Raw genomic sequence first — 24,118 nt, 5'->3', positions numbered from 1 at the left:
TTCCTGGGTTCTTTAACTTTTTTAATTACTTTTCATGCATTACTTTTAAGCTTTATCAAAACTTTTGACTTCTGATGAATATGTTTCATTTAATTGTATGGCCTTTAAGGAATTAAAAATAACTGCGCGCAACTTGATGACGCTATTGTCAGCTTATTGTCTTTAGAGTACAGTGGGAGAGACTGTAAGACGCGTTACGACCTTATCGACCCTCGAAACCATGACCGCTTGATCGGCATCACAATAATTAGGTACCAAAGTACGAAACCATTTCGCTACCGAGCCATCTCAAGTCATAAATAAGGAGTATCCTATAAACAATTCATTAAGCATAAACTAATTGATAAATACCAAACTTTTTAGCTAAAATCAATTTACAAAGCTCAAAAGAGCACGGCATAAACAAAAATTAATTAAAATAGCATACTATGTCCAAAACAAAGGGTCAAATAAACAGGAGCATCAAGTAGTTAGTAAAAATTCACGAAATGCATGTCAATTACAGTAAAATGATACATCACATGGATAAAAAGAGTAATTCATGATTCAGTTGTGGATAGACACATTACAGATTACACAGAAGGATAGGATGTTGAGAAATGCATAGCATATAAATTTGTATCTACTTTACTTGATGTCGTTACACCCCCAACATTTTAATACAATGTCTAGATGAATAGAGGAGCGTGCATCGACGTCAGTACTAGGAAATTATCTTTAGCAAAATGTTTTATTCTTATCGCCGACGAGATGTGTTTTGTGTTGAGTAAGATCGTTCTATAAAGTGCTGTGAAAGTGCTTCGAGTTGTAAAAAAAATCGAGGGAAGGGAGAAAAAGTGAAGCCAGAACTTGTAATGAAATATACACATACGTGTGATATATTCTATTTTACCTTCATGCTATGTATGTTTATTCTACTCATAGTCAATAAAAATGAGTGAGGAAGAGAAAAAAGCACAGACACGTATCCGCAACCTGACCTGCATTACAAATGGAACTGATGCCAGGCATACCACATTCCTATCGTGAATTTTCACACCAATGTCATTTGAAAAGTATTTTTTCAAAGGAAACACAAAACATATTTAGCTACTTACACAACATAATATTTCCTGTCTTCATCACGCTTCTTAATATATGATGAATGTATCATGACAAAATGATGAGCATTACATTTGTATTCCAGTCACATTGACAAAAGGAACAAATTTTAATGATTTAATAGTATCTTCCAGGATGTTTTTCATACCTAACGGCTGATTAGAATTAGAAAATACAAAACTTTGGTTGATCCTTAACGACTTTGATTCTTCAGAAATATACATTCAAATAACAAATGTTTTCACGTTCCAACGTGACTTTAAATTTTGAATCAATTCCGAATATCCTTCGAAATTTTACTCCATCTAGGATTTTTTAAAGGAACTATTAGCAAAGACTCGAATCATACTAAAATTTCCTGAAAGGATCAAGGATTAGTGTAGACACATTTTTAGCATTCAATTTTTGTCGATAATGCAGTTTTATTTATTTATTAATAGGTATGTACATACACATATTATCGTACATGATTATAGTAGTTTTAGATTAAATTGCAGAAATCCCTCCACCGGATATCCCTATGCTTCAATTAAGTTTATAATCTTCATATTTGTTTCCAGATAAAAGGAAAATTTTATCGGGACTAAGAGGCACTTCAAATGTATACCAATCTGTGTCTTTATATCCATTATCTCTTCTAGCTGCATCTATCGCGTATCTAATAGCGAAATTAACAGCGACAGCTAAGGTATTGGGAGGCTCAGAACAGGCTGTAAAATTTAATTAATAGAAATGAATAAAATAAAACAATCAAAGCTTATATCCTTACCTTTTGATCTCAAAACATAGAATGGATTTGGTGACTTTTGAACAAGTTTGATACGGAAGTCAATTGGAATATCCTGAGCTCCAGGAGGTTTATAGTTGAATGATCGATTTGTTAGCAACTCAGCAGTTTTCTTGTCATAAACGCAATTTTCTGTAAGCCATATTCCTAAACCAGACACAAAGCCTCCTTCAATTTGACCAATATCAATTCCTGGACTCATACTTTCTCCAGTATCCTGAAGTATATCAACACGTTTCAGAAGTAAGTTTCCAGTAAGAAAATCAACTTCAACTTCAGCACAACTTGAAGCATATATGTAGTAGGGTGTCATATCTTGATCTTTGTACATAAATGTAGCCGATAAGTCAATATTTTTCTGGAAAGCAATCTCAACAATTTCTTCCCATGTAGCATTAGGATTTGCTTCTTTTATCGGCTTTAATCGTTCAACAAGCATTTCACAACAATTTTTAACGACAAAGCATGCAATTTCAGCAGTCACACTGGCAACTGTTCCTACGTCATTCGCATTATTCAACGTATTTGATGGTTTGATAACAAATTTGTCCATTGGTAGATCAAGAATGTGCGATGCAACTTGTACAATTTTTGTATTTAATCCTTGACCAATTTCCACTCCACCCGTTGAAATTGCAATTGTTGAATCTCCGTGATAAATAGAGACTATTCCGTGCATTGTTCCGGTACAGAATATGTAAAATCTTAAAGGAACTACAGCAATACCACGTTTTACCCAACGATTTTCCCGGTTGAATATGTCAATTTGTGACTTTCTCTTTCTGTAATCTAGAAATATGGACATTAATACAAAATGTAAGGTGTAGAATTAAGAATTTACATACCAACAGAATTGATAAATTCAGGCAGCATTGTTTTAAAGACACTGTCATCACTCAAATTCTCCATTCTTATATCAACAGGATCTCTTCCAACAACTCTTGCCATGTGCTCCATAACGGTTTCTGTCATTGCAATAGCTTCTGTTATACCTGGTGCTCGCATCCATGTATTTGATGCTGAATGAGATAATGCACTTTGAGTTGTCACTTCCCAGCTTTCAGTATTGTAGCAGTTTTTAATATAAACAGAAGTATTGAATTGAACTATAAAGAATAATATTGAGCATGTTAATCAGGGATCTTGATTCTATTCTTAAATTTTGATGATTTACCTGGTTCATTCAAACAGCATCCTTGATCTTGGATATAATGTTGATACAGTTTCTGAATCTTTCCATTCTCATTGAATTCAACATCATAATCACTGACAGCAGAAAATCTTTTTCCGATTGCCTGCATATTATCTTCCATAGTCATGATCAAACGAACAGGTCTTCTAAGCAAATGACACCCTAAAGCTGCAGCACAAGCAATCTACGAAAAATATTTTATGAATTATTGTTCATAGCACCATCTATTATTAAGGTACCTGTGCATGTCTAGTAATTTTTCCACCAAAAGCTCCGCCAACACGACGAACATAAAAATTCAATCTATTTTGTGGAACTTTAAGGCATTGGGAAACAGCAATTTGAGCAGTATCTATCCATTGAGATGATGAATAAACATCCATTCCATCTTCGCTAGGGACACAAACGCATTGCTGAGTTTCCATATAATGATGATATTGAGTTGATCCCATATCAAAATGTCCTTTGATTGCATGCTTAACGTCGTTTCCGGTTTTTTCTCTCTTGATATAATATTTTGGTATGTCATGTAAGCGATCAGCTGCTTTTGCTGTATAAACTTCTCTAACTGTTGGATAGACTGGCTCATCTGGAATGGACAAAAGAAATAGTGAATTAAATCCAGACTGAAAAGAGCATTATTACCTTCTTTCTCAAAGCTGTACTCTACTTTTACTAAGTTTCTAGCTTTGTAAGCTAAATCAAATGTTTCAGCCATTAAAACGCCGACAGGTTGTCCATGATAGAGGAGTTTTCCAGAACAAAAGATTTCTTCAACATGTGTATTGAATTCACTGAAGCATTCAGGCATAAAATTATTGATTCCTGGAATATCTTTTGCAGAATATACAGCAACAACTCCTTTCAATTTTAAGGCTTCAGAGCCATCTACATTTTGAACGATTCCATTTACTTTATCACCTAATATAAAAGCAGCATACAGTTCATTGTGCTGACGAGGTAAATCATTAACATATTGCGCTTCTCCTGTACATTGAATACCTCCGTCAAATTTGGGGATACGTTTATATAATTTCGATCTGCTTTCAACATACTCGAATTCCTGACTAGCAGTTGAAATTTCTCTTTTCAATATGTCTGATCCTTTTATGAACTTCTGATCAACAATTCCTTTTGGTGCTGTATTAAGGACGAACTTGTAAAACAAAGAGACTGCTAGATTCTTTCGGTATTCATCAGATGCAGGTGGAAGTTTAGCTTCTGGTTGGATTTCAGATATTAATTTACTGCAAGTTTGTTGTAAGACATCATTGTCGTATATATTCTTTCCAACTAAAAACTTTTCAGTTCGTTCTGCATGTACAAGGTCAGCGCTTACTCCTCCAAAACATATGCTAGCTTTTAAAACAGAATCTCTTTCATTGTTAAAGCGTACCAAAAATGCAGCAATGACATATGAGTAAGAGTTTTGTGCTCGTGGCATTATTTTGTAGGATCGATAAGTATAGGAGTCATCCAATGCCGGGAAAATAATTTTTCCAATCACCTTTCTTCTCATACTTAAATTTATGAAGTCAGATGGAAGTAATGGTGTACACTCTTCCTCAGCTCCAGACACTGTGATAGTTAATATAGATTAATGTAATGGTCAGATTAGGATATAAATTTTACTTACATAAAACTATTTTGGCACCAACTGCTTCCATGATTGTATAAACATCAGATGAAAAATCTAAATTATTGTATTTCATCATCAAATTTCCGCTAAGAGTTCCAACGTTCCTAATTGCATTGTTAGCTATCATTTCAAAATGATTAGCAACATCATTCAAGTATGAAAACTTCTTATTTTCAGTCGCTGCTTTCTTAAATATTTCAATTGTTTCTGCAATCGTTACTCCACCTCCTATTTCCAATGAATTCTCAGTCACGGCATGTCTCTTCAATTCTTCAACACTTGAAATGTCAACAAAAACTTTTAGGTCTGGTGATCTACGGTAGACTCCATGCGCTGTATTTCCACCGATCAAAATATATGGACGATATGAGATTGTCCCCATAACTTTGAAAAGCTGCTCCAGATTGTAAACTTTGTGCCATTCTCTTTCATCCTCAAAAAAGAAGCTGATTGTATTGTTCTCAACGAGTTTTGAAGAACTGCATTTGCCTGAACATGGTGAGCCTGATTTTGGACACATTTTTACTCCATCTAAATCCTCAATATCTTTGCAGATATCCAACAATCTACTTTCAGCATCAACAGCAAAAGATTTAAATGCATCTAAAATTGGACGATATCCGGTGCATCTGCAGATGTTTCCACCAAGCGATTTTTCTACTTCTCCCATTGTAACCTTTCCATTTTTGGATTCCATCAAGGAATACATATTCATAACCATGCCAGGTGAGCAAAATCCACACTGAGTTCCATTTAAATCAGCCAATCTCTTCTGAACTGGATGCATTCCATCTTTTGTACTTCCTATGCCTTCAATGGTCGTGATGTCAAGTCCATGACAGGAATAAACATTTTGAAGGCACTAAATAACTAAATCTATTACTATTTAGTCCAAAATTTTAAAATATTCCTACATACTGATTTAATGCCATATGACACTGCTTCCTTCGTTACTGGATGTATTCCCTTTAAAGTAACAGTACATGCTCCACATCCACCTTCCAAGCACATAAACTTTGTCCCTTTCAACTGCGCGTATTCTCTTATATACGTAGTTAATGACGTATCAAGAGGCACGCTTGCCGGTGAAACTGAATATAAACAAACATAGAGCATCACATTGATTAGTCATAAGCTGTTGATAAAATATTTCTAGTTTTGTTTTTGTTTTCATAAGTGTGCACATTGTCTATGGTATGTTGTCTAAATATAATCACAATAAGTCGTTGATAGCGATAGGGAAACCTGTTTTTATTTCTTATCTAAATGTCAAGTGTTTAGTGCTGATTGAATGATTTGATGTATCTCGTAAAAAGTTCCACGTTGCACGATCCAACACAAAACTTTTGTTAATTGTTTTTCTAAGCAAATCTAGCAAGCTAATGGAATCAAACTGCCCACTATTCCGCAATTTTAGAATTATTTTGGAATTTTGATGTATTTTTGAAAGTTGTGTGCTTGTCGGGAACAATACCGAATGGACAATTTATTGTGTTTAAAAAAACTGTTCCAAACTTTTCAATACAATTTTGTTGCTGACAACTTTCAATGCTTGTTGAAAATGATATTTTGGGAAATGGAGTTCAAGGTCAATTAGAAGAGCTACATAATGGATTATTTGAGAACAAAGAAAAGTTTTTAAAGAACTAATCAAATCTAATTTACATGAGAAACGACGGCATTCACATGTTTTTCGGTACCTAAACTCAACTTATTATTGCATTAAACTTTTATAATTCCTCTAACTTAATCAGCCAGCATCAATACAAATTTTTTAAAAAAATATCCAAAACCGATCAAATTATATAATTCAGATATTGTTAAGCCTTACTTCATATTACATTGACATCAAACTCTAATTTTGATCATTTCCTAAATACTTAATTGCTTAATAATATTTACCTTTATGGATCACTCCATTTATTGTAAAAATCACTTCCATTCTTTACACTTTATTCTATTCGCGTTACTGGCTTAAGTGAAAATGTTCAGTATTCTGCCTGATTTTATAAGAGCCAAAATTATTGAGAATGTTTACACAATATGATAAGACAGTGAGAGAATTACTGTGCGTCTTTTCTCTCTGTTTATATTTTTTTCTTATAAAGCGATCGCGTGCTTCTCACATGCTTACAAATTTGAGCAAATCAAACTGGCATAGAACTGATTAAATGTATTTTTAGTATTTTATAGTCGAATAAAATTTCATTCCTATAAATAAGGGAATCATGCTGAGTATAGGAAAAATTTATCATCAAGATTTTTATTCACTTTATATCGCACATTACATTAAATTATATATGTAAAATAATGTATTAATTATACATAGAATCATTACAGCTCGTCACAAAATTCTTAATTCAAATGTGATTAAAACAGTCCAATCTTCAGAAAAGTTGTATGGTTGATGTAAGAAATTAAGCCTATGACTTGCAGGAATAGTACATCTCTAGCGGTTTATTAGTCTGTAAATATACATAATTAAAGAAACTTGCAATTTTAAGGATCAGATAATCAATTACCTTCCAAAACTTCTCATTGACTTGGTGTAAAGTTTGATTGCCATTTAGAGAAACTGGTTGTGTGGAACTTGGCGTAATGTAAATAGTGAATGTCAAAGCTTTGAATGTTGGCTCTGGTAATTGTGCATCCAAAGACAATCTCATAGCCAGATATTTGCTAAGATGATCAACAGTAGCATTAGCAGTTGTCTTGATATATCGAACAGTATTGTCCTTAAGAGCCTTCATCAAAACATTCTCGCTATTCATTTCTGTTGGATGCGGTTTAAAAACTAATTCAATTTCATCATTTCCTTCTGTATCACCTTCAGTGTCAGCATTTGAATCAACTTCTTCAGTCATTTCGCTATTACTTTCAGAATCTGACCGATCTGTAGTCATTATTGACCTGGCTCTTTTAGACGGCTTACTCATTGAACTCGAATGAGATGGAACTGGAGATGGAGTGCTGCGTGCAGATGGAGGATTGGAAGACTGGCGTGTAGATTCACCATGAGAACTACCTTGACTATTTGAAGAAACATCTCGGTTAGTTCCATCGTTTTGTGACTCCTCTTGATTCTTTTTTGGACGCTGTTGTCTGTTTTGAGTTTGCAACTTGATACCTTCAGTAATTGAATTAACAAGAGCTTGTTGTGAATGATTCTTATTGAATTTTGCTAAAACTTTCTCTTGATGTGCTTCATATTCATCTCTGCTTGGGTATATTTTCTTTAAAATGATAAATAATTAAATTTACGTTTGTTAAGCTTAAAAGCGTTACTTACCGATATCAAGCAGTCGAAATTTGGATCAGGTCTCAATGACCTTTTTGAAACCAGCTTCTTTCTGCATGTTGGACATTCTTTATTACCGGATCGCAAGGCAGTAATAATACAATCACTGCAAAATCTGTGAAGGCACTCTTTTGTAGTCATCGTCTTTTTCAGCATGTCCAGACATATTGGGCACCTGTTAAATATTTATATGTATGATAATATTATGCTAATTAGGGAAACTTTTTTTAAATCAAAAAAGAAAATGGAAAATTAAGTTTTCTCAACGGGGTTTGGTTTTGTTACTAGTTTACGTGTTAATAATGAGAATTCACGAATAAAATGACAAGGATCAATGGAACTTTGCGTATATTTTGAAATTTAATATTATAAACAAACACTTACATCAATTCTGAATGCAATGAGCGCGGAGAAACAGCTATTTCCGAATTATCTGTAATCACTTCCTGTGGTGTTCTGTTCAATTCGTACAGAGACAGATCCCAAGTCTTATTTTGTGTCTGAGCTTCCATTTTAAACTGATTATTTAAAATAAAATAAAAATAAATTTTTGTGTCACAACAAACTTTAGCGAATGTCTACTTTCGTATAAATAGATCTACAAAAAATGTCTACATAGTTTGTACTTCACTTGTCGTCCCCTCCAAAAGATCAGCTCCAATAAGAAAATTTTTCAGTCTTCAATTCAAATCGGAATCTCAAAGAGTCAAAATGCTGAGAAAGGTCTTAAGCTTCCAAAATAAGAATATCTTCAATGCTTTTGTAAGTAGGAGTATAATTAAATAAGTGTTCATTCATAAACTGCTAGAAACAATAAATACATGAAATACAGTGAAGCAATTTATCCAATTGGAAAAAAATAAGAAGGGAACAAAAATAATAGCGCATATACTTTGTGCGCATACACACTTATTATTTTTTTTATCCATGTTTATTGAAATGACCTTTCTAAAGAAGCTTGCCGAAAAATTTTTTAAATCAAAACAACCAGAATATGTGATTGTAAATTAACATGATCCTCATTTTATATGGTCATTGTACTCGTGCGTGATATATTCATTTATTTGTTTTGTATTTTTATAGAAAGTAACATCGGCTGCGAAGAACTACGCAACTGAAGCTACATTTGAGACCAAGGTGACCTTATCATAGTACACAATATGAAAATGTAAAATGGTAACGATGTATTTTTTATTTTTATTATTTTACAGGATTACAAATTGCATTTATTTAACGATGCTGGTCCACCGACAAAAGTTACAGTTACAAGAGATGATGCATTGCGTTACTACAGACAAATGCTTACTGTCAGAAGATTCGAGACAGCTGCCGGTGCAATGTACAAGGAAAAGTTGATTCGTGGATTCTGCCATTTATATAATGGACAAGAAGCTATTTGCGTCGGTAAGAAATAAGGCTAATGCAGTCTAATGATTTAAATTATATTACTGATAATTATTCTTTCCAATGAAAAGGCATGTATGGTGCAATGAGGCCAAATCTAGATGACTTGATAACCAGTTACAGATGCCACGGCTTCGCTCATGTAATGGGGGCATCAGTCTCTTCAATTTTATGTGAACTTACCGGTGAGTACTATTTTCTGCTTATTATTTTCTTTACATTCTATAAATAACATAATGGAATTATTTTTATATCTTAAACGCTTTAATTGAATGACACACTTGTTTATCAATCTACAGGTCACATTGAAGGTACACAGAGAGGCAAGGGTGGTTCAATGCACATTTATGTCCCTCACTTTTATGGCGGGAATGGAATAGGTCTGTAAATCTTTAATATAAATAATTTTAAATTTATTAATTATAGCCTGAATTATTTATATAGTCGGTGCCCAAGTCCCACTTGGTGCTGGAATGGCTTTTGCACATAAGTACAGAAATACAAACGGCGTTGCCATAGCTTTGTATGGTGATGGTGGGTCAAATCAAGGCCAAATCTTCGAGACCTTCAATATGTCCAAATTGTGGGATATTCCAATCATCTACGTCTGTGAAAATAATGGCTGGGGAATGTCAACATCGTCTGAACGTTCAACTGCAAATACAGGCTATTACACTCGAGGCGATAACATTCCTGGAATTTGGTGTGATGGTATGGACGTACTTGCTGTCCGTGAGGCTACTCGTTATGCTATAGAATACGCTTCAAGCGGTAAAGGCCCAGTAGTTATGGAATGTGCTACTTATCGTTTCGTTGGTCATTCAATGACAGATCCAGGATTATACAGAACAAGAGATGAAGTCCAAGAAATGAGACAAAAGCGTGATCCAATTACACATTTCAAGGAGAAGATTATTGAATCAGAGTTAGCAACAGAAGAAGAGATTAAGAAATTAGAGGCTGATGTAAAGAAAGAAGTTGATGATGGTGTCAAAAAAGCAAGAGGTGACCTTGGTGTCAACATGGATGAACTCACATGGGATATCTATGCTAAAGATGACTATCTGGTGGATATCAGAAATGTGAATCCATTCAATACATTGAAGCATAAGCGCGTTGCTAAGCCACAAAATTTATAAATGCCATAATTGAAGAATATTCATGTGCATTTTAAGAGTTGATGATCTTTACACGTTTTTTATCTATTTTATTATTATCATATAGGTATTTTCCATTCAAAAACACTTTTCGCATTTATCCGAACCAACGACTGCTAAATTATATTATTTTATTTTTTCGTTACACGTTTTGTTGTTTGTTTGAGTTTATTTTTAAATATTATGTGTTCGAAGAAGATGAGAATGTTTTTGTACCCATTTCTGCATTTTGATAATCGCATGTCATACATATATCTCACTCAGGCCATCGTTGAACGTTAGTTCGTTCACATGAATGGGAAAAGAATCAAATTGATGTTACAAAAAAAAAGTAAAAAAACAAATTAATTATTACCTAGCATATACAAATTTGAAAATTATACCAAATGTATTGAATGAATCTAAGTAATGTCATTAATAAAGGAGTAATTGAAGTAGCTCAAGATATTCCTGAAAACTTAAAACTATTGAAATATTTCATTAACGTATTTTGAAAATTTAAATGAATATTTACAGACTTTATTTACCTATTTATAGCATAGAATTTCAGAAAAATATTATTCGCTTACTTACACATAATTTTTTTTTTTTTTGATATTTTTAAGATTGCTTCACGCGTTTATATCGTGTGCTGAATGTAACTTGTGAAAGAATTTTGTTGACTGACTTTTTTAAACAGACTCGTGTGTGTGATAAATTAAATCATCAAATATACAAGGCACAAATATGAGAATACCTTATATGAAAATTGTAATCTATGCATTGACTTTTATTGGATATTGTTATTCTGGATATGGTTCCTCAATTCTTAAATCCCTAAGGGATGCTGTGCTTAGTTCAGAAATTTTATTTGGAGACGTGTTTAAGAATTTCATAACATTAAGTAAAAAGTTCAAGACTGTTCATGAAATTTTTGATACAGCAGTAGAAGAGAATTGTATTTATAAATGCCCTGGATGTAAGTTTAATATGCCAATTTTAAACGTTGACTAATTATTTTCTTCTTTTATGCTTCAGATCCAGATATACATCCTCAAAAAAATAAGCTTCATATACCTTCATCTGACGGTTGTGGATCATTAGGAATGAAAATTGACACAGAATATCTACCGGCACCAGAAATGGGGAAATGCTGTGATGCTCATGACATTTGTTATGACACATGTAATAGTGATAAAGAAATTTGTGATCTGGATTTTAAGAGGTGTCTCTACAAATATTGCGATTCCTTCGAAAAAAGTGCTGCTGGTGATATATTAATTAAAGGATGCAAAGCAGCAGCTAAAATGCTGTTTACTGGTACAATGACTTTAGGATGTAAGGCATACCTTGACGCACAAGAACGAGCATGCTTTTGTCCCCAACAAGGATCTCAAAATCAAGGCAAATATGAGAAGGAGAAATATAAGAAACAGAAGGATAAGAAAAACTATAACTGGAAATCAGATCTATGAAATGTTTGATGATTCATTTCCATTCAAATGTCACCTCAAAAAGTTAATTTAATTTACATGTATTAATAAAAATTGTAGTGATGCCTTCCCAAATTATACCTTTAGTATTGTTGTTCATTAGAAAATGATGACAATCTACTTACCATATTCGATTAGTACAATATCCATCCAATAAAGAATTAATTTATTTTATTTTACCAAAATTTGTTGGAAATTTTAATTTTTGCAATAAGTAATCAGGAATTCAGATGATAAGAAGTAATAGTTGACATTTTACAAGAATTTCTTTATAAAAACTCGTATTTCCAGATATTAATTACTAATTTTACTTGTTTCATAAATTACAAGTACTGATCATGCTTTGTCAAAGTTAACCGGTAAGATTTTTCCAACGGTTTTAAAAAATTCAAAATAAAATGTAAAGTTAAAGAAAGTACGCGTGGAAGTTTCATTTTGTTTACAAACTTTAGAAAAATGGACACAAAAAATTCAGTTTTGTACATTAATAACCACTTCCACAAGATGTTTAAGAAAATATCTGAGAAAAAAAGTAAAAATGAATCAATAGCTACCGAAATTGATTGGATTAATAGCCAAATAGTCAGTGATAATCGAAATACTTGCAGAAATGCCTGTGAAATTTTAATAAAATTCGGAAAAAGATATGATTCCGGCTTTGCAATAAATGCATTGATTTCTGGATATTCGCGTCTTAAGAACGACAATTTTGATATTTTATCAGATGCTATATTTAATTTGTTGTTAGAAAATGTTAAGGAATCAGGTTGTCAGTTTGGAATCGTTAATAAACCACATCCAGCGATCATTTTTATCAACGAAACAAATACAGCGAAGATGATGTATCTTTCCAAAAAAATTGAGGATATTGCATCTAGTCCTGAAAGGTAATTATATAATTTATGCTTAAAATCATTCGTATTAATTAATTTTTTATAGATCTTGTATCAAATTTCTTCGTCCTGTATTACTAATGATTCTCTGTAACAATGAGACAATTTACGCTGAATCTAAAAGTATCTGGACATCAATCATGGAAAACGGAAATAACGACCTAATAAGAGAAATTATTTCTTTGAGAAGAATAACTTCACCAGCGTCCTGTATGCTCTACAATTCTATGATCCTTACACGTTTTAAGAAGACCAAGGATATCGAAAATTTACTTTTCGTATTGATATCTACAAAATACTGTGTCGAGAACTCATTGGATCCAACAACAAATATTGATTACCTTCTAGATAATCATGAACTTATAGTATCAAATCCAAATTGCATCAACATTACTCTATTCATCATTTCTGAAATTCTTCAGAACTGCTCAGCTGCATTTATTCCTAAATTAGTAAAACTCCTGAACATCCTAATCATTCAAGTTAAAGTTGGACATCCAATTCTTTTGAACATGATTCTAGATGGATTAATACAAATTCTTGCATATCCAATATTAAATGCTAAAGAAATAGGAAAAGTAGAAGAGCTTGTAAACTACATAGGATGTGGAGATATTAGCCAACATTTCTCAGGAGTTACTAGAAAATTTTCGTCATCATTCCTAACTGATTATGATCTAATTAATGCTTATGATGCATGCATATTTATTGAAGAAAATGAATTGTGCACATTTAAACGTATTACAATGAACTGCGAGAGAATGTATTGGACAAGAAATCAACTTGTATTGCGTGGATATCTTCACTCAAATAAATTGAAAAATGAGAATTATGAAAATTGGAATAATGTTTTGATGAATCTTATTGATATATCAAAATCTGATGATGTTTTAAAAAATTCTCTGGTCATGCCTTTACTGTTTGAATTATCACAAAGCTATAATCCCAAAATTAAAGTTTCGATACTTCAAAACATCACCGATTTAGGAGCATCGACTGAAATATTTAGTACAATTAAAGCATTATCAGCAGGGATGATTCGATCTATGGCAATAACTTTGCATCTTAAATTATGGAAGACTGAACCAAGAATTTACCCATTTCTACATAAGTGTCTTGTAGAAAAATCAATTCATGACAACGATGACTTAAATCTTAACATTGTTAGAGCAAGTGCAATTAAACAAATTTGTGATTTGAAACCCCATTTGCACGGATCAGATTTGGTCACAATTATTTCTGAAATTTTAAATCAATCATTAGAATCAAAAACTGAGGAAGTTGCTGCATCCTTGGCAATTGATTCTATCACGCTATTATGTCAAAACCACATTATTTCCATTACGTCAACTTGGAAAGCTATAAATTTAACCACAAGGTACGAGAAACGTCCTCGAGTAATAACTAGTTTATGCAAGTTCTTTTCCACGGTTCCACAGTTTAAAAGGAATAATTTGGAGTATGAAACTTTCATGAAGGATATCGTAAATCGTATATTTTACATGATTCAATGGAGTGACGTTCATGGAATAAATTGTGCCTTAAATGCTTTTAAAAGTTGGAGTTATGATACTCTTACATTAGACATGATTCCTGATACTTATCGAGAAAACATCCCCTTACCGGAAGCACCTGCAGGAATGGAAGTTTCAATTTTAGATTTAGAAGTTCCTGGAGAATGTTACGTCCAATTACTATCAAAAGTTAATCCATATTGTTTACAATCAGCTGGTGATCTGATTAGTCATTTCATGAGACAAGAGATCACTGAGTATCGCTCAGGACATTATTTGGTCAAAGAAGGACAAGCGGAACCAATAAATTATAAAAATTTACCCAAACAAAGCATTGTAAAGGCAATGACACATTTTGTAATTCAACAAGCAACGACCAAAAAGGCAGAAAAACTTGTAGACGAAACAATTCTTGTTGAAGCTTTAAATATTTTGTCACAAAAATATTCACGGCCATTGCCACCATTAAATTGGACATTTTTGCACGAACTTATTCATAAAGGAAAAGCAATAAGAGCCAAATGTATAGCAGTGGCATCAAAGCAAGCCGTAATTTCAGGCACTGCAAAACGATTAATTGAAAATTTTCTAATCAATATTGATGAAAGTAGTCATCACGAAGATATTGAAATAGCACTAGACTTACTTGTTGATCTTTGTAATGGCGCATCAAATGAGATTCTAAAATTATTCTTCGACAAAGTATTCACGTGCTATAGTGAAAAGCTCGATGAGAAGATTCTCATGCTATTGAGTCATGAAAAATGCGTCACAAATCGCGAAAATCTTACGATGATTATTTCAATGTTTATTAATAGAACTACATCACCGAGCAACAACATCATCAGACTGATTCCATCAAATATATTAAATGCGATTCCGTTGATAACTACAAGAAAAATTAGATACAGGTGCGAAATTTTAAAAGAAAATGTGGACATTGAAAATTCAGTGGCATGGCTGAATGAGTTGATCCTTGAACAGTTTGCTAAAAATGAATGCCGTGATATTTTATCTACATCTTTCGTTGATCTTTTACTATCAACTAAAAGCCTTCCAACAAAAAAGTGGCTTAATGAATTTATAATTGTTGTACAAAATAAGACCATAGAAAAAGACACAAATATTGAAGGATTAAAATATCTTTTGGACATGTTCCTGACAGCTATCGTGTGTGTGTCTGGGTATTTCATAATAGATGATGTTTGTAATATTTTTAAGAATCGTTATGAGTTATTTCCACAAAGTTTATGGCTTTATTGCTCACAAGATACTAATTCAGACATTGCAGCAAATTTATTTGAATTCATTGTTTACTGTATGAATCAAGACAGTTCCATATCAAATGAAATTAGGTCAGTGTTCAAAAATGCAATTGTCTTGAGCAAAAATCATTGTTACTTTAAAAAGTCAAAAGCATGGCACAATTTCCTTCAAGTTTCAATGTCATGAATTAGACTTGGACTTTTTTTTTAGAAATTCATGACGTCACTGATATTTAATTATTTTATGTCTAGAATAAGTTTGTCCAAAGTTGTAATGAATTATTGAAATGAAATAAAGATGATCACATGTTAGAAATGCTTATGTCTCTTATTTTTCCGTCTTGCGCACATTAAAATTAGCGACTACATATTAGACAATCCGACTTTCTTTAATATGCAGTTCGCTTGAATGTGTTGGTGACTTTCGTCTCACATTGTATAGTAAATTTTTCTCCGTGCTTGCTCACATTTCAGATGTTTTTTTGAGTTATTCCATTCAAGTCGGCTTTTTGTAGTTCTAAAGCACTTTAAAATATTAATTTATCATTGTTAATAAATGACAAATGCTAGTTTAAAAAGTGAAACATCAGAGAGGTGATAATTTTTACTCATTTTTAATCCAACATTACGTAAATTAATGAATTCAACTTGAATAAAAATTACTTCTTTCTCTTTCCGAATCGGATTTACATCAAATATTGTGAAATTGTACAGCTCTGATATGAAATCTCCAAAATTGTTATTATTTGGAAATCCTTTACTGGATGTCACCGTACAAATCAGTAATGATGAGCTGCTTAAAAAGTACGATATTGAGAGGAATGGACAAGCTGAAGTGTCACTTGATAAATTAACAAACTTATTCAACGATGCAAGAGCAAGGTACTGAAATGTTTACATTCAAATATTGATCAATCAAGTCATTATTATAAGTTGAATGCCTTCATGCTAACACTGAAGGTCAATGACAAAAAAAAACTAGTGCTTAGTGCCGTTTAGTGATTTTAATATATTCCGTGCTCTAAATTTCTAACTTATTTTCAGATATAGAACGTTTAAATATAGCCTGGGAGGAAGTTGTTTAAATTCATCGAGAATATTAGCATCATTAGGTCAACGGGATCTTACATTCTACGGAGCTGTCGGAAATGATCAAAATGCTAAAGTTGTTAAAGAGATTCTTAAAAGAGGTGGAGTGAATGCCTGGTGAGAACATCAATTTTAGTTAATTAAAGATATGACTAATGAGAAATAAATAAACAGTTTACAGGAATTAAAAACCAGAACTGGAACTTGTGTGTGCTTATGTCAAGGATCGGATAGATCATTAGTTGCAAATATTGGAGCGGCATTAAATTGCGAGAAATCTCATGTACAAGAAAATATTGAGAAGTTAACTCAAGATCCAGATTATTATTACATTGAAGGATTCTTCATACCTAATAAAATGGACATTTGTCGGTACCTGAATGAAAAGTTTTCAGAAAATCCTAAAACGTTATTTATTACAAATCTCAATGCCCCATATATTGTTAAAACTTTTCAAAAGGATATAACTTGGATGGTTCAAAAAGCTGATATTATATTTGGGAATCGTGATGAATTTGAGGAACTTGCGACAATAAATGGTTTTCAATCTATGGACGACTTAATATCTGACTTGTTTGGAAAATATTCAAAGAGTCATCGACAGAAAGTGGTAATAGTAACGGATGGAGCTGATCCAGTAATATATATGTGTGGAAATAAAAATGGCTATGAATCGAATACTGTGGATGTACCTCAAGTTAATATTGAGGACATAGTTGATACAACAGGAGCTGGTGATTCTTTTGTTGCTGGATTTCTTTATGCACACATGAAAGGTGAAGACGTGAAAAGTTGTATTGAAGTTGGATGTAAAATTTCAGCTGCAGTAATTAGAACAATTGGCTGTAATTTACCAAAAGATGTAAAGTTTTAGGAGAACTGGACTGTGGAAATGTTACTACATCTTTCCTTTTTAGTGTTATACTTAAATTTTGAAATGATTGGTTGTTAAGCATTTAGCATTTATGAACAATTTTTTAAATTCACCTTAAAGATATTGTTAATTATACTTAATTTATCAAAATTCGGCATATACGTATTTATAAAAATGTTTAGATAAATATTAACATATAGGACATTCTATCTTAGTTATACAGTTATCTCAAAAAAATATTAAAGAATTTAATGTAATAAGTTCAGGAAAAATGTTCAAACCTTACTTGTTGAGCATGTATGCAATAAAATGTGTCACTTTCGTAACGGTCGTGTTTTATTTAAAAACTTTTCAGAGTTGATGTCTACCTTCCTATTTAATTCCTGTGATTTAATGATATTAAGTTATACATTATATTTTATTTTTTGTAGTAAGAAAATCAGTCATCATTTTTACAGCATAGGTCACTAAGATCATATAATCTCTAATTGGATATAACTTTTTATGAGCACATTATACTAACAACCCTGCTATTGACAGTCTTTAAATTTTATTTCATTAAGGATTAACAGCTTCTAATCAGGAAGATGAGTAACAAATGTGCTATTACTGGTTGTGATTCAAAATGGAACCAAAGTAGTGATTTTAGAAAAATTCCTATGTTCCCATTGCCGAAAAACGCTGAAATACAAAATGTGAGTGAAGAACTTAAAAATATTTAAAAAATATAGTTTAATTAAATATTTTTTGTATTTCCAACAAAATAAATAGAAATGGTACAAAAATATACACTCAGACGATATAAATGAGAAATTAAGTCTCGGCTCTTTAGTTTGCATAAAACATTTTGAGCATAAATGTCTAAATGCTGATAAATCATTAAATGATAAAGCAATTCCTACATTACATCTCAAAATAGGCAGTACTTTAGTGGATTACGAAGAATTATTATCGCAAAAGCCACTTGTAAAAAAGAAACGAGGGACATCAGGTAATTGGGGTATTATTATGATTTTTCAATTACGTGACTAATATTATTTAAAAATAATATAAAAGGATTAATGAACTTACAAATAGCCCGCAAAAAGAAATTAATGCGAAGGGAAAGGATGCAAAATTTGGCAGAGAAAAGACGATTAGCAAAAAAGGAAAATGGCACGAATGTCAAAGTATCAAAAAAGAGGCCAGATACGTTAATGCATTGCGATAAAACAAGTGATTACTTCCTTGGTGATCGGATAGAAAGTGATACAGAAAAAGTTCTAATTACGTTGCGATTATCATTACATGATGAAAAGATAAGTTTGTCTAAGCATCCTTCATCAATTCGTGACTCAAAAACTTATCCGATATTTAATAAGATTAAAAATATTCAGGAATTGCTTGATAATCCAGTGTTTTGGACAAAAGAGCAAGTTTTAATATTTATTGAAAAATTTACCTCTCAAAAAGCAATAACAAAACGTTTCGAAAGTGAGGAGATAGATGGAGAAGCAATATTAAGTTTAACTAAATTAGATCTAATAAATTTCCTCAAATTAGACGAAAGTACATCGGAAATACTCGGAACAACATTTGAACAATTACGTAAAGAAACAATCATGAGATATGTAAATTCTTAAAACATTTTTTATTATACATTAATTCTCTTTTACCTTACAATTAAGCATCTTATGGATATTAAAAAATATAAAATAAAAATGAACTCAATCTATACAAAACAGTGAGAGTTAAAAAAATTAAAATTCAGTAAATTTTGTCATAACTTCCTGACGCAACCAGAGAATACGATTATAAATTTTAATTGCAGGTCCAATTTTGATATCCATCAATGTCACCAAATCTTTTTGACATAAGCCTAAAAGTGCTTCACCATCAATCTTCTGTGCATAAAATTTTGCAGCTGTTTCCTCATCACAAAACTTGACTAAAAATGTACAAACATCATCAACATTCCATTTAATTGGATTTTCGGAGAGATCTTCATCGGTAATCATTGCTTTGTCTAAGATTTTAGAATTTTTGGTCCATAAATTGTAAGCATAATTCAATTGAGGTCCATATTCTTCAAGGAAATGCTGAATAACACCAATTTTCACTTTTTTTTCTTCTTCATCTTCATCAGCAATCTCTTCTTTTTCTTCAGCTATCGTCGACTGTACGATCTTTCGTTTCTTCGGTCTTTTCTTTGTGACTCTAACATTTTCACTTGATGCTGTATCGTCTTCATTATTTTGAATCGGCTCTTCCTTAATTTCTACTTCTTGCTTTTCTTTTTTGTACTTGTTTTGTTGTAAAAGTAATGAACGATTTTCATTTGTCACTGCTGAGCTTTTGTTCCTGTATAAAACATGAAAAATTATTTATCAGTCAATTGAAGACTAAAAAAATTTAAATTTAATTTAATACATACCGTCTGACGTAAGGTTTGTAATCCATTCGAGAGTTATCTTTTTGTTCAATTAATCTGTTCCAGTTATCAATATTATATGGACATTCTTTGGGATTGTCATGAAAATAACGATCAGTGTGTAAGCCATTACCAATTCCTCTACATCCATTCATCGAGCATAGACTATTATCTAAAAATTTATGTGCTCCAGCGGGATGTTCAATCGGATGTTCTGTTTGTTTGCAGTAATTAATTGGATGAATATCTTCAGAATCATCATCCAACCAATAAGCGTACTTGATGTCAAATCCATCAAAAATGACTTGAATTTTGTATTCATTTCTACACAAAATAGTAGCTGGACGAATGAGTTGAGGATTTACTTTGTCGACAACTTCAAGTTTCATTCCTGGTTCAAATTGATATGGATTTCTAGTCTTGTGAAGTAAAAAGTCAGCTGGTGACTCAGAAGCATTACATGTCTTGATATATTCAGTCCAATCAAAAGGTTTATTGGACAAAAATGGTGGTTTAAATAGACTCTGATCTTCTAATGTTTTGTGTCCATTGCATGGATGCAGGTATGGCGAGTAAATGTCAAACCAATAACAACCAAAATTTTCATATATTCCGTCAAATCTTATCAAAACACGTAAATTAAGCACATCAATAATTGTAGCTGCATACCAATAGTCTCCATGTTTTACTTCGACCTTCATTCCAACAGTTAATGGATTAGTTTCACTTGATGTCTGAGTTAGCCTTGAGAACATGTAACGCTGAGCACCAACTGAATTTGTATGATCAAAATATTCTGTCCAGTCAAACTTTTTGTTAGTCCAACGTTGAGGAACATTCAATTTCCGACCCGTACTTTGACAAAAACCAACATGAAAGATGTTAAAGCTATCGCTGTTTGTCCAAAAATCATAAGTTGAAGGATATCCATCAAAATGAATTTTAATTCGGCATCCCAATTTCTCCTCAACAGAGCAAACGCATATCAAGTGTTGATTTTTTGGATCGACAGCTTCGAGTTTCATTCCTACTCGGAATTGATTTGAGGCAGTTTTGCTGGTATATATAAAGAAATCTTCAGGTGCAGGAACACTCTTAGCAGTCAAATACGATTCCCATGAAAATTTAACCTCCGGAATTGTAAATGATGAACTCTTTTTTGTCAATCCATGCTTTCTTTTTGTTTCAGGCAGTTGTTGTTCGAGTAAATGTTGTTGTAATTGATGCAATGTTATTAATTCTCCTTCAAATAATACTTTCTTTGCATCAGTTGGTGAGATTACTCCTGACTCTCCATTATCATCCTTAGATGACGAATTAAACTCTGTTGTCTTGCGCTTTGTAATCGCAAAACACGATTCACTACAACATTCAGGCGAGAAAAAGTCACGAATTGTTCCCAATTTTGAGCATATAACACAAGTAAATTGATCTTGAGGATCAGCAATTTTACGGAATTTAAAATTAAAATTATCATCTGTTGTTAAAGGATTTTCGTCATATTTTAATTTTGCTGTTGCATCTTTCTTGCTTAGTACTTCGATTAACCCAAATTCATTAAATCCGAATAGCTTGTTACAATTATTGAGTCCACCAATTCCATCTTCCCACAGAATTTTGTTAAGTGGGTCATGAAAGTCCATTTCCAACTCAACTTTCTTTTCCGATTTTTTCTTACGATTACTTGGTTGAGGTGGTTTATAAGGAAGTCCGAGACTTGTAATAACAGTAGGATTTTTTGGTTTACGATTCCTTTTCGGTTTATTTCCTTCATTTCCTTTAATACTTTTTGATGTTGATGCTTGATTTAATAACACTTCACTTTTTGCTGCTGATTCATTATCGTCATTATTTTTCTTTTGTTCTATTATCAATGACTGATTAGAATGATCATCATCATTGATGACGGATTCACTTTGGCCTTGATCAACAATTTTCTTGTCATGTGCTGCACTAATGCTTGAAATTAGATCAAGTTTTAAATTCTTCTTTACATCCTCAACTGATTGACTTTTCACTACTATTACTTCCTCATTTGTTTGCATTGGAGTAACCTTATCTTTTGATTTATCACTATTTTCTGGACTTTCCTCTGGTGTTACAATTGAAATTTGTTCGTCACATAACAATATTGAATTGTTACTATTGTTATTGCTATTATTATTATTTTGTTGTTTATTCGTAATACTTGTTGTTGTAGATTGTGTAGCTGTCGTTTCTTCAAAACTTTCCTTTATCTTTTCTGATATATTCTCCAAATCATTTATTTCATTATCATAATTATCCTCATCGCGCTGTGATTCAGTATTTTTTTCAGATGTTTGTAAGTCATCATCGCCTTCGATAATTCGTTTTACATTTAGAAACTGCTGTTCATCGTCCGTCGTACAACGCTTTGTTATTACTTTTTCTGGTGTTTTTTCTACGATTTTTACCTCATTATTTTCAATATCGTCTTCGTAATTTTCATCATTGTCATTAAAATTTTCTGATTCCGAAGAATTTCCGATTTCATCAATTTCCATCAACATTTTTAAACTATCGTTTTTTTCTTCATTTGTTGTAGTTGTTGTTGTTTGTGTAATTGACACTTTTGGCTGAATAGGTGCTAATGCGGGAGGATATATATTCGAAACTGATGGTATTGCCCATTTTGTAGTTTGTTGTTGTGACTGAGGTACATTATATTTTAGTAATGAGGATGCAGTTACAGGAATTGTTATAACATTCGGTTTAGTTTGTTGACTTCCTGCCGATGATTGCTGAACAATAACTGCTGATGGCAAAATAACATGTTGTTGCACGACTATTTTCTGTGAACTTTCTGGTTTTGGTAATATAGGAATTGGCTTTGATTCCTTTACAGTTGATTGAATTATTTTTACATGCTGTTTTGGGAGATTTTTTTGATTACATGAAATTTGAAACATTTTCGTCTGATTACTGCTTTGTGCAGACACAATAATTTTCTTTTGTGATGGTATTTGCAATTGACTTAACATAGTTTGTGGTTTTACTGTGCTAGTAGGTGTAGGATGCAATAAGAGAGTATGGCCTGCTTGATTTTTCATCGTTATTTCTGATGATATTTTACGTAATCCTGTCGATGATGAGTCCTGAATTTTGATACTTGGATGACTCTGAATCAATGATATTTGCTGGGGCTTAATGATATTCTGTTGTGTTTTTTGTACGTTGGTAGTGGGAGATTGAGCTCGAATAAGAATCGTTCCAGCCGTTCCTTGAATTTTTTGATGATGAACTGGACTGTTTGCGGTGACAATTGGTTGGGAAACAACTTGAATATTTGTAGCATTTGTCTTCGGTTGAGCTACTTGTAAAGTATGTGAAGAGGATGAAGGTGGAGATTGTAGCAATTGCTGTGGCTTGAAACTGAATACCGACTGTCCATTGTCCTGATTACTCGTTAACAAACTCTTCGTGACATCGAATTTAAAGGATGGCTATTCGAAGTAAGCAATGAGGACAAACAAATTAGTAATATGAAATTGATGATAAGTGAATTTGCATAAATGTACTCATAAAAATTCTCTGTATGTAATGTAGGAAAAAAGTACACGCTTACCATATTTTTCATTGATAATACAATGACTTTTTGCTCTTTATTATTCGTTGCTGGATGACTTTTCGTCGCATCTTGCGGAACTGACATCTTGTTCCCCTTTAATCACCTGAAATTTATAAAATCTTAATGAAAATGTGACAATTTATTAGATTTTTTATGCATTTTCAAATGTTTAATAAAAATGACAAAATAAAGCAACCAATGAATTTTATGCTATACATAATCATAAAATTTACCTTTTAATCACTAATTAAGAAAACTTTTCTGACTAATATCTCTGATATTTTCAAAAATTTTAAGATTTCAAGCTTTTCGTTAAGGGATCGTTCAATTATGACGTCTAAAATATATGTAAATAAACTATCGTAGCACTAAATTAAAGTGATCAATGGGGATTTTCTTGAATTAAAATTGAATATCAAAAGAAAAACAGAATG

The 24,118-nt window shown here is 32.2% G+C and overlaps 8 protein-coding genes across 9 annotated transcripts; 5 read left to right on the top strand and 3 right to left on the bottom strand.

Annotated features, from left to right (window-relative positions):
• Window positions 1-1,514: 1,514 nt before the first annotated feature.
• Window positions 1,515-6,705, bottom strand: LOC139094013 (uncharacterized). Its single transcript, XM_070644880.1, has 9 exons — window positions 6,622-6,705; window positions 5,638-5,810; window positions 4,717-5,581; window positions 3,726-4,658; window positions 3,320-3,669; window positions 3,063-3,264; window positions 2,734-2,994; window positions 1,871-2,677; window positions 1,515-1,811 (listed from the first exon to the last, which is right to left on the bottom strand). Exons 1-9 carry the CDS (start codon window positions 6,659-6,661, stop codon window positions 1,627-1,629), a joined length of 3,816 nt encoding a protein of 1,271 aa, XP_070500981.1. The 5' UTR covers window positions 6,662-6,705; the 3' UTR covers window positions 1,515-1,626.
• A 272-nt stretch (window positions 6,706-6,977) lies between these two features.
• Sce (E3 ubiquitin-protein ligase Sce) lies at window positions 6,978-8,605 on the bottom strand. The gene is made up of 4 exons (XM_070644883.1): window positions 8,402-8,605; window positions 8,009-8,192; window positions 7,242-7,952; window positions 6,978-7,184 (listed from the first exon to the last, which is right to left on the bottom strand). The coding sequence occupies exons 1-4, from the start codon at window positions 8,527-8,529 to the stop codon at window positions 7,143-7,145; spliced, it is 1,065 nt and encodes a 354-aa protein (XP_070500984.1). The 5' UTR covers window positions 8,530-8,605; the 3' UTR covers window positions 6,978-7,142.
• Window positions 8,606-8,646: 41 nt separating this feature from the next.
• LOC139094014 (probable pyruvate dehydrogenase E1 component subunit alpha, mitochondrial) lies at window positions 8,647-11,042 on the top strand. Of its 2 annotated transcripts, none has more exons than XM_070644882.1 (6): window positions 8,647-8,779; window positions 9,101-9,154; window positions 9,229-9,421; window positions 9,493-9,606; window positions 9,721-9,801; window positions 9,866-11,042. In XM_070644882.1, exons 1-6 carry the CDS (start codon window positions 8,729-8,731, stop codon window positions 10,558-10,560), a joined length of 1,188 nt encoding a protein of 395 aa, XP_070500983.1. In that variant the 5' UTR covers window positions 8,647-8,728; the 3' UTR covers window positions 10,561-11,042. The 2 variants fall into 2 exon arrangements, with proteins under 2 accessions (XP_070500983.1, XP_070500982.1); XM_070644881.1 differs by lacking the exon at window positions 8,647-8,779 and adding an exon at window positions 8,942-9,019.
• A 61-nt stretch (window positions 11,043-11,103) lies between these two features.
• Window positions 11,104-12,235, top strand: GXIVsPLA2 (phospholipase A2 group XII). The gene is made up of 2 exons (XM_070645011.1): window positions 11,104-11,536; window positions 11,596-12,235. The coding sequence occupies exons 1-2, from the start codon at window positions 11,305-11,307 to the stop codon at window positions 12,030-12,032; spliced, it is 669 nt and encodes a 222-aa protein (XP_070501112.1). The 5' UTR covers window positions 11,104-11,304; the 3' UTR covers window positions 12,033-12,235.
• A 256-nt stretch (window positions 12,236-12,491) lies between these two features.
• LOC139094066 (uncharacterized) lies at window positions 12,492-16,038 on the top strand. Its single transcript, XM_070644970.1, has 2 exons — window positions 12,492-12,937; window positions 12,990-16,038. Exons 1-2 carry the CDS (start codon window positions 12,507-12,509, stop codon window positions 15,907-15,909), a joined length of 3,351 nt encoding a protein of 1,116 aa, XP_070501071.1. The 5' UTR covers window positions 12,492-12,506; the 3' UTR covers window positions 15,910-16,038.
• A 143-nt stretch (window positions 16,039-16,181) lies between these two features.
• Adk3 (Adenosine kinase 3) lies at window positions 16,182-17,908 on the top strand. Its single transcript, XM_070644995.1, has 4 exons — window positions 16,182-16,316; window positions 16,437-16,604; window positions 16,767-16,928; window positions 16,986-17,908. Exons 1-4 carry the CDS (start codon window positions 16,279-16,281, stop codon window positions 17,683-17,685), a joined length of 1,068 nt encoding a protein of 355 aa, XP_070501096.1. The 5' UTR covers window positions 16,182-16,278; the 3' UTR covers window positions 17,686-17,908.
• Window positions 17,909-18,090: 182 nt separating this feature from the next.
• On the top strand, window positions 18,091-19,358 carry LOC139094102 (uncharacterized). The gene is made up of 4 exons (XM_070645019.1): window positions 18,091-18,115; window positions 18,249-18,380; window positions 18,457-18,676; window positions 18,742-19,358. Exons 2-4 carry the CDS (start codon window positions 18,273-18,275, stop codon window positions 19,305-19,307), a joined length of 894 nt encoding a protein of 297 aa, XP_070501120.1. The 5' UTR covers window positions 18,091-18,115; window positions 18,249-18,272; the 3' UTR covers window positions 19,308-19,358.
• l(3)mbt (lethal (3) malignant brain tumor) lies at window positions 19,295-24,011 on the bottom strand. Its single transcript, XM_070645018.1, has 4 exons — window positions 23,918-24,011; window positions 23,682-23,787; window positions 20,099-23,559; window positions 19,295-20,025 (listed from the first exon to the last, which is right to left on the bottom strand). Exons 2-4 carry the CDS (start codon window positions 23,766-23,768, stop codon window positions 19,425-19,427), a joined length of 4,149 nt encoding a protein of 1,382 aa, XP_070501119.1. The 5' UTR covers window positions 23,769-23,787; window positions 23,918-24,011; the 3' UTR covers window positions 19,295-19,424.
• Between the last annotated feature and the right edge of the window lie 107 nt (window positions 24,012-24,118).

This window comes from Chironomus tepperi, unplaced genomic scaffold (genome assembly GCF_022539635.2).
Source record: "Chironomus tepperi strain 1889 unplaced genomic scaffold, CSIRO-AGI_Ctep_v1 contig_349, whole genome shotgun sequence".
NCBI classification, from domain to species: Eukaryota; Metazoa; Arthropoda; class Insecta; order Diptera; family Chironomidae; genus Chironomus; species Chironomus tepperi.
The sequence above is the reverse complement of the archived record's forward strand: the minus strand, read 5'-3'. Positions and strand labels throughout refer to the sequence as shown.

Bases quoted from the DNA above. Each gene is read 5' to 3' on its own strand.
- LOC139094013 (XM_070644880.1), bottom strand. From the start codon at position 6,661: ATGGAAGTGATTTTTACAATAAATGGAGTGATCCATAAAG. The intron at 5,811-6,621 runs GTAAATATTATT...GTTTATATTCAG, and splicing joins AAATGGAGTGATCCATAAAG to TTTCACCGGCAAGCGTGCCT. The intron at 3,265-3,319 runs GTACCTTAATAA...TATTTTTCGTAG, and splicing joins AAATTACTAGACATGCACAG to ATTGCTTGTGCTGCAGCTTT.
- Adk3 (XM_070644995.1), top strand. From the start codon at position 16,279: ATGACAAATGCTAGTTTAAAAAGTGAAACATCAGAGAG. The intron at 16,317-16,436 runs GTGATAATTTTT...GAAATTGTACAG, and splicing joins AAAAGTGAAACATCAGAGAG to CTCTGATATGAAATCTCCAA. The intron at 16,605-16,766 runs GTACTGAAATGT...ACTTATTTTCAG, and splicing joins TTCAACGATGCAAGAGCAAG to ATATAGAACGTTTAAATATA.
- LOC139094066 (XM_070644970.1), top strand. From the start codon at position 12,507: ATGGACACAAAAAATTCAGTTTTGTACATTAATAACCACTTCCACAAG. The intron at 12,938-12,989 runs GTAATTATATAA...AATTTTTTATAG, and splicing joins ATTGCATCTAGTCCTGAAAG to ATCTTGTATCAAATTTCTTC.
- LOC139094102 (XM_070645019.1), top strand. From the start codon at position 18,273: ATGAGTAACAAATGTGCTATTACTGGTTGTGATTCAAAATGGAACCAA. The intron at 18,381-18,456 runs GTGAGTGAAGAA...CAAAATAAATAG, and splicing joins AAAACGCTGAAATACAAAAT to AAATGGTACAAAAATATACA. The intron at 18,677-18,741 runs GTAATTGGGGTA...ATAATATAAAAG, and splicing joins AAAGAAACGAGGGACATCAG to GATTAATGAACTTACAAATA.
- Sce (XM_070644883.1), bottom strand. From the start codon at position 8,529: ATGGAAGCTCAGACACAAAATAAGACTTGGGATCTGTCTCTGTACGAA. The intron at 7,953-8,008 runs GTAAGTAACGCT...ATCATTTTAAAG, and splicing joins ATTTCGACTGCTTGATATCG to AAAATATACCCAAGCAGAGA. The intron at 7,185-7,241 runs GTAATTGATTAT...GTATATTTACAG, and splicing joins TCAATGAGAAGTTTTGGAAG to ACTAATAAACCGCTAGAGAT.
- LOC139094014 (XM_070644881.1), top strand. From the start codon at position 8,945: ATGTTTATTGAAATGACCTTTCTAAAGAAGCTTGCCGAAAAATTTTTT. The intron at 9,155-9,228 runs GTGACCTTATCA...ATTATTTTACAG, and splicing joins AAGCTACATTTGAGACCAAG to GATTACAAATTGCATTTATT. The intron at 9,802-9,865 runs GTCTGTAAATCT...TTATTTATATAG, and splicing joins TTATGGCGGGAATGGAATAG to TCGGTGCCCAAGTCCCACTT.
- GXIVsPLA2 (XM_070645011.1), top strand. From the start codon at position 11,305: ATGAGAATACCTTATATGAAAATTGTAATCTATGCATTGACTTTTATT. The intron at 11,537-11,595 runs GTAAGTTTAATA...TTTATGCTTCAG, and splicing joins TATTTATAAATGCCCTGGAT to ATCCAGATATACATCCTCAA.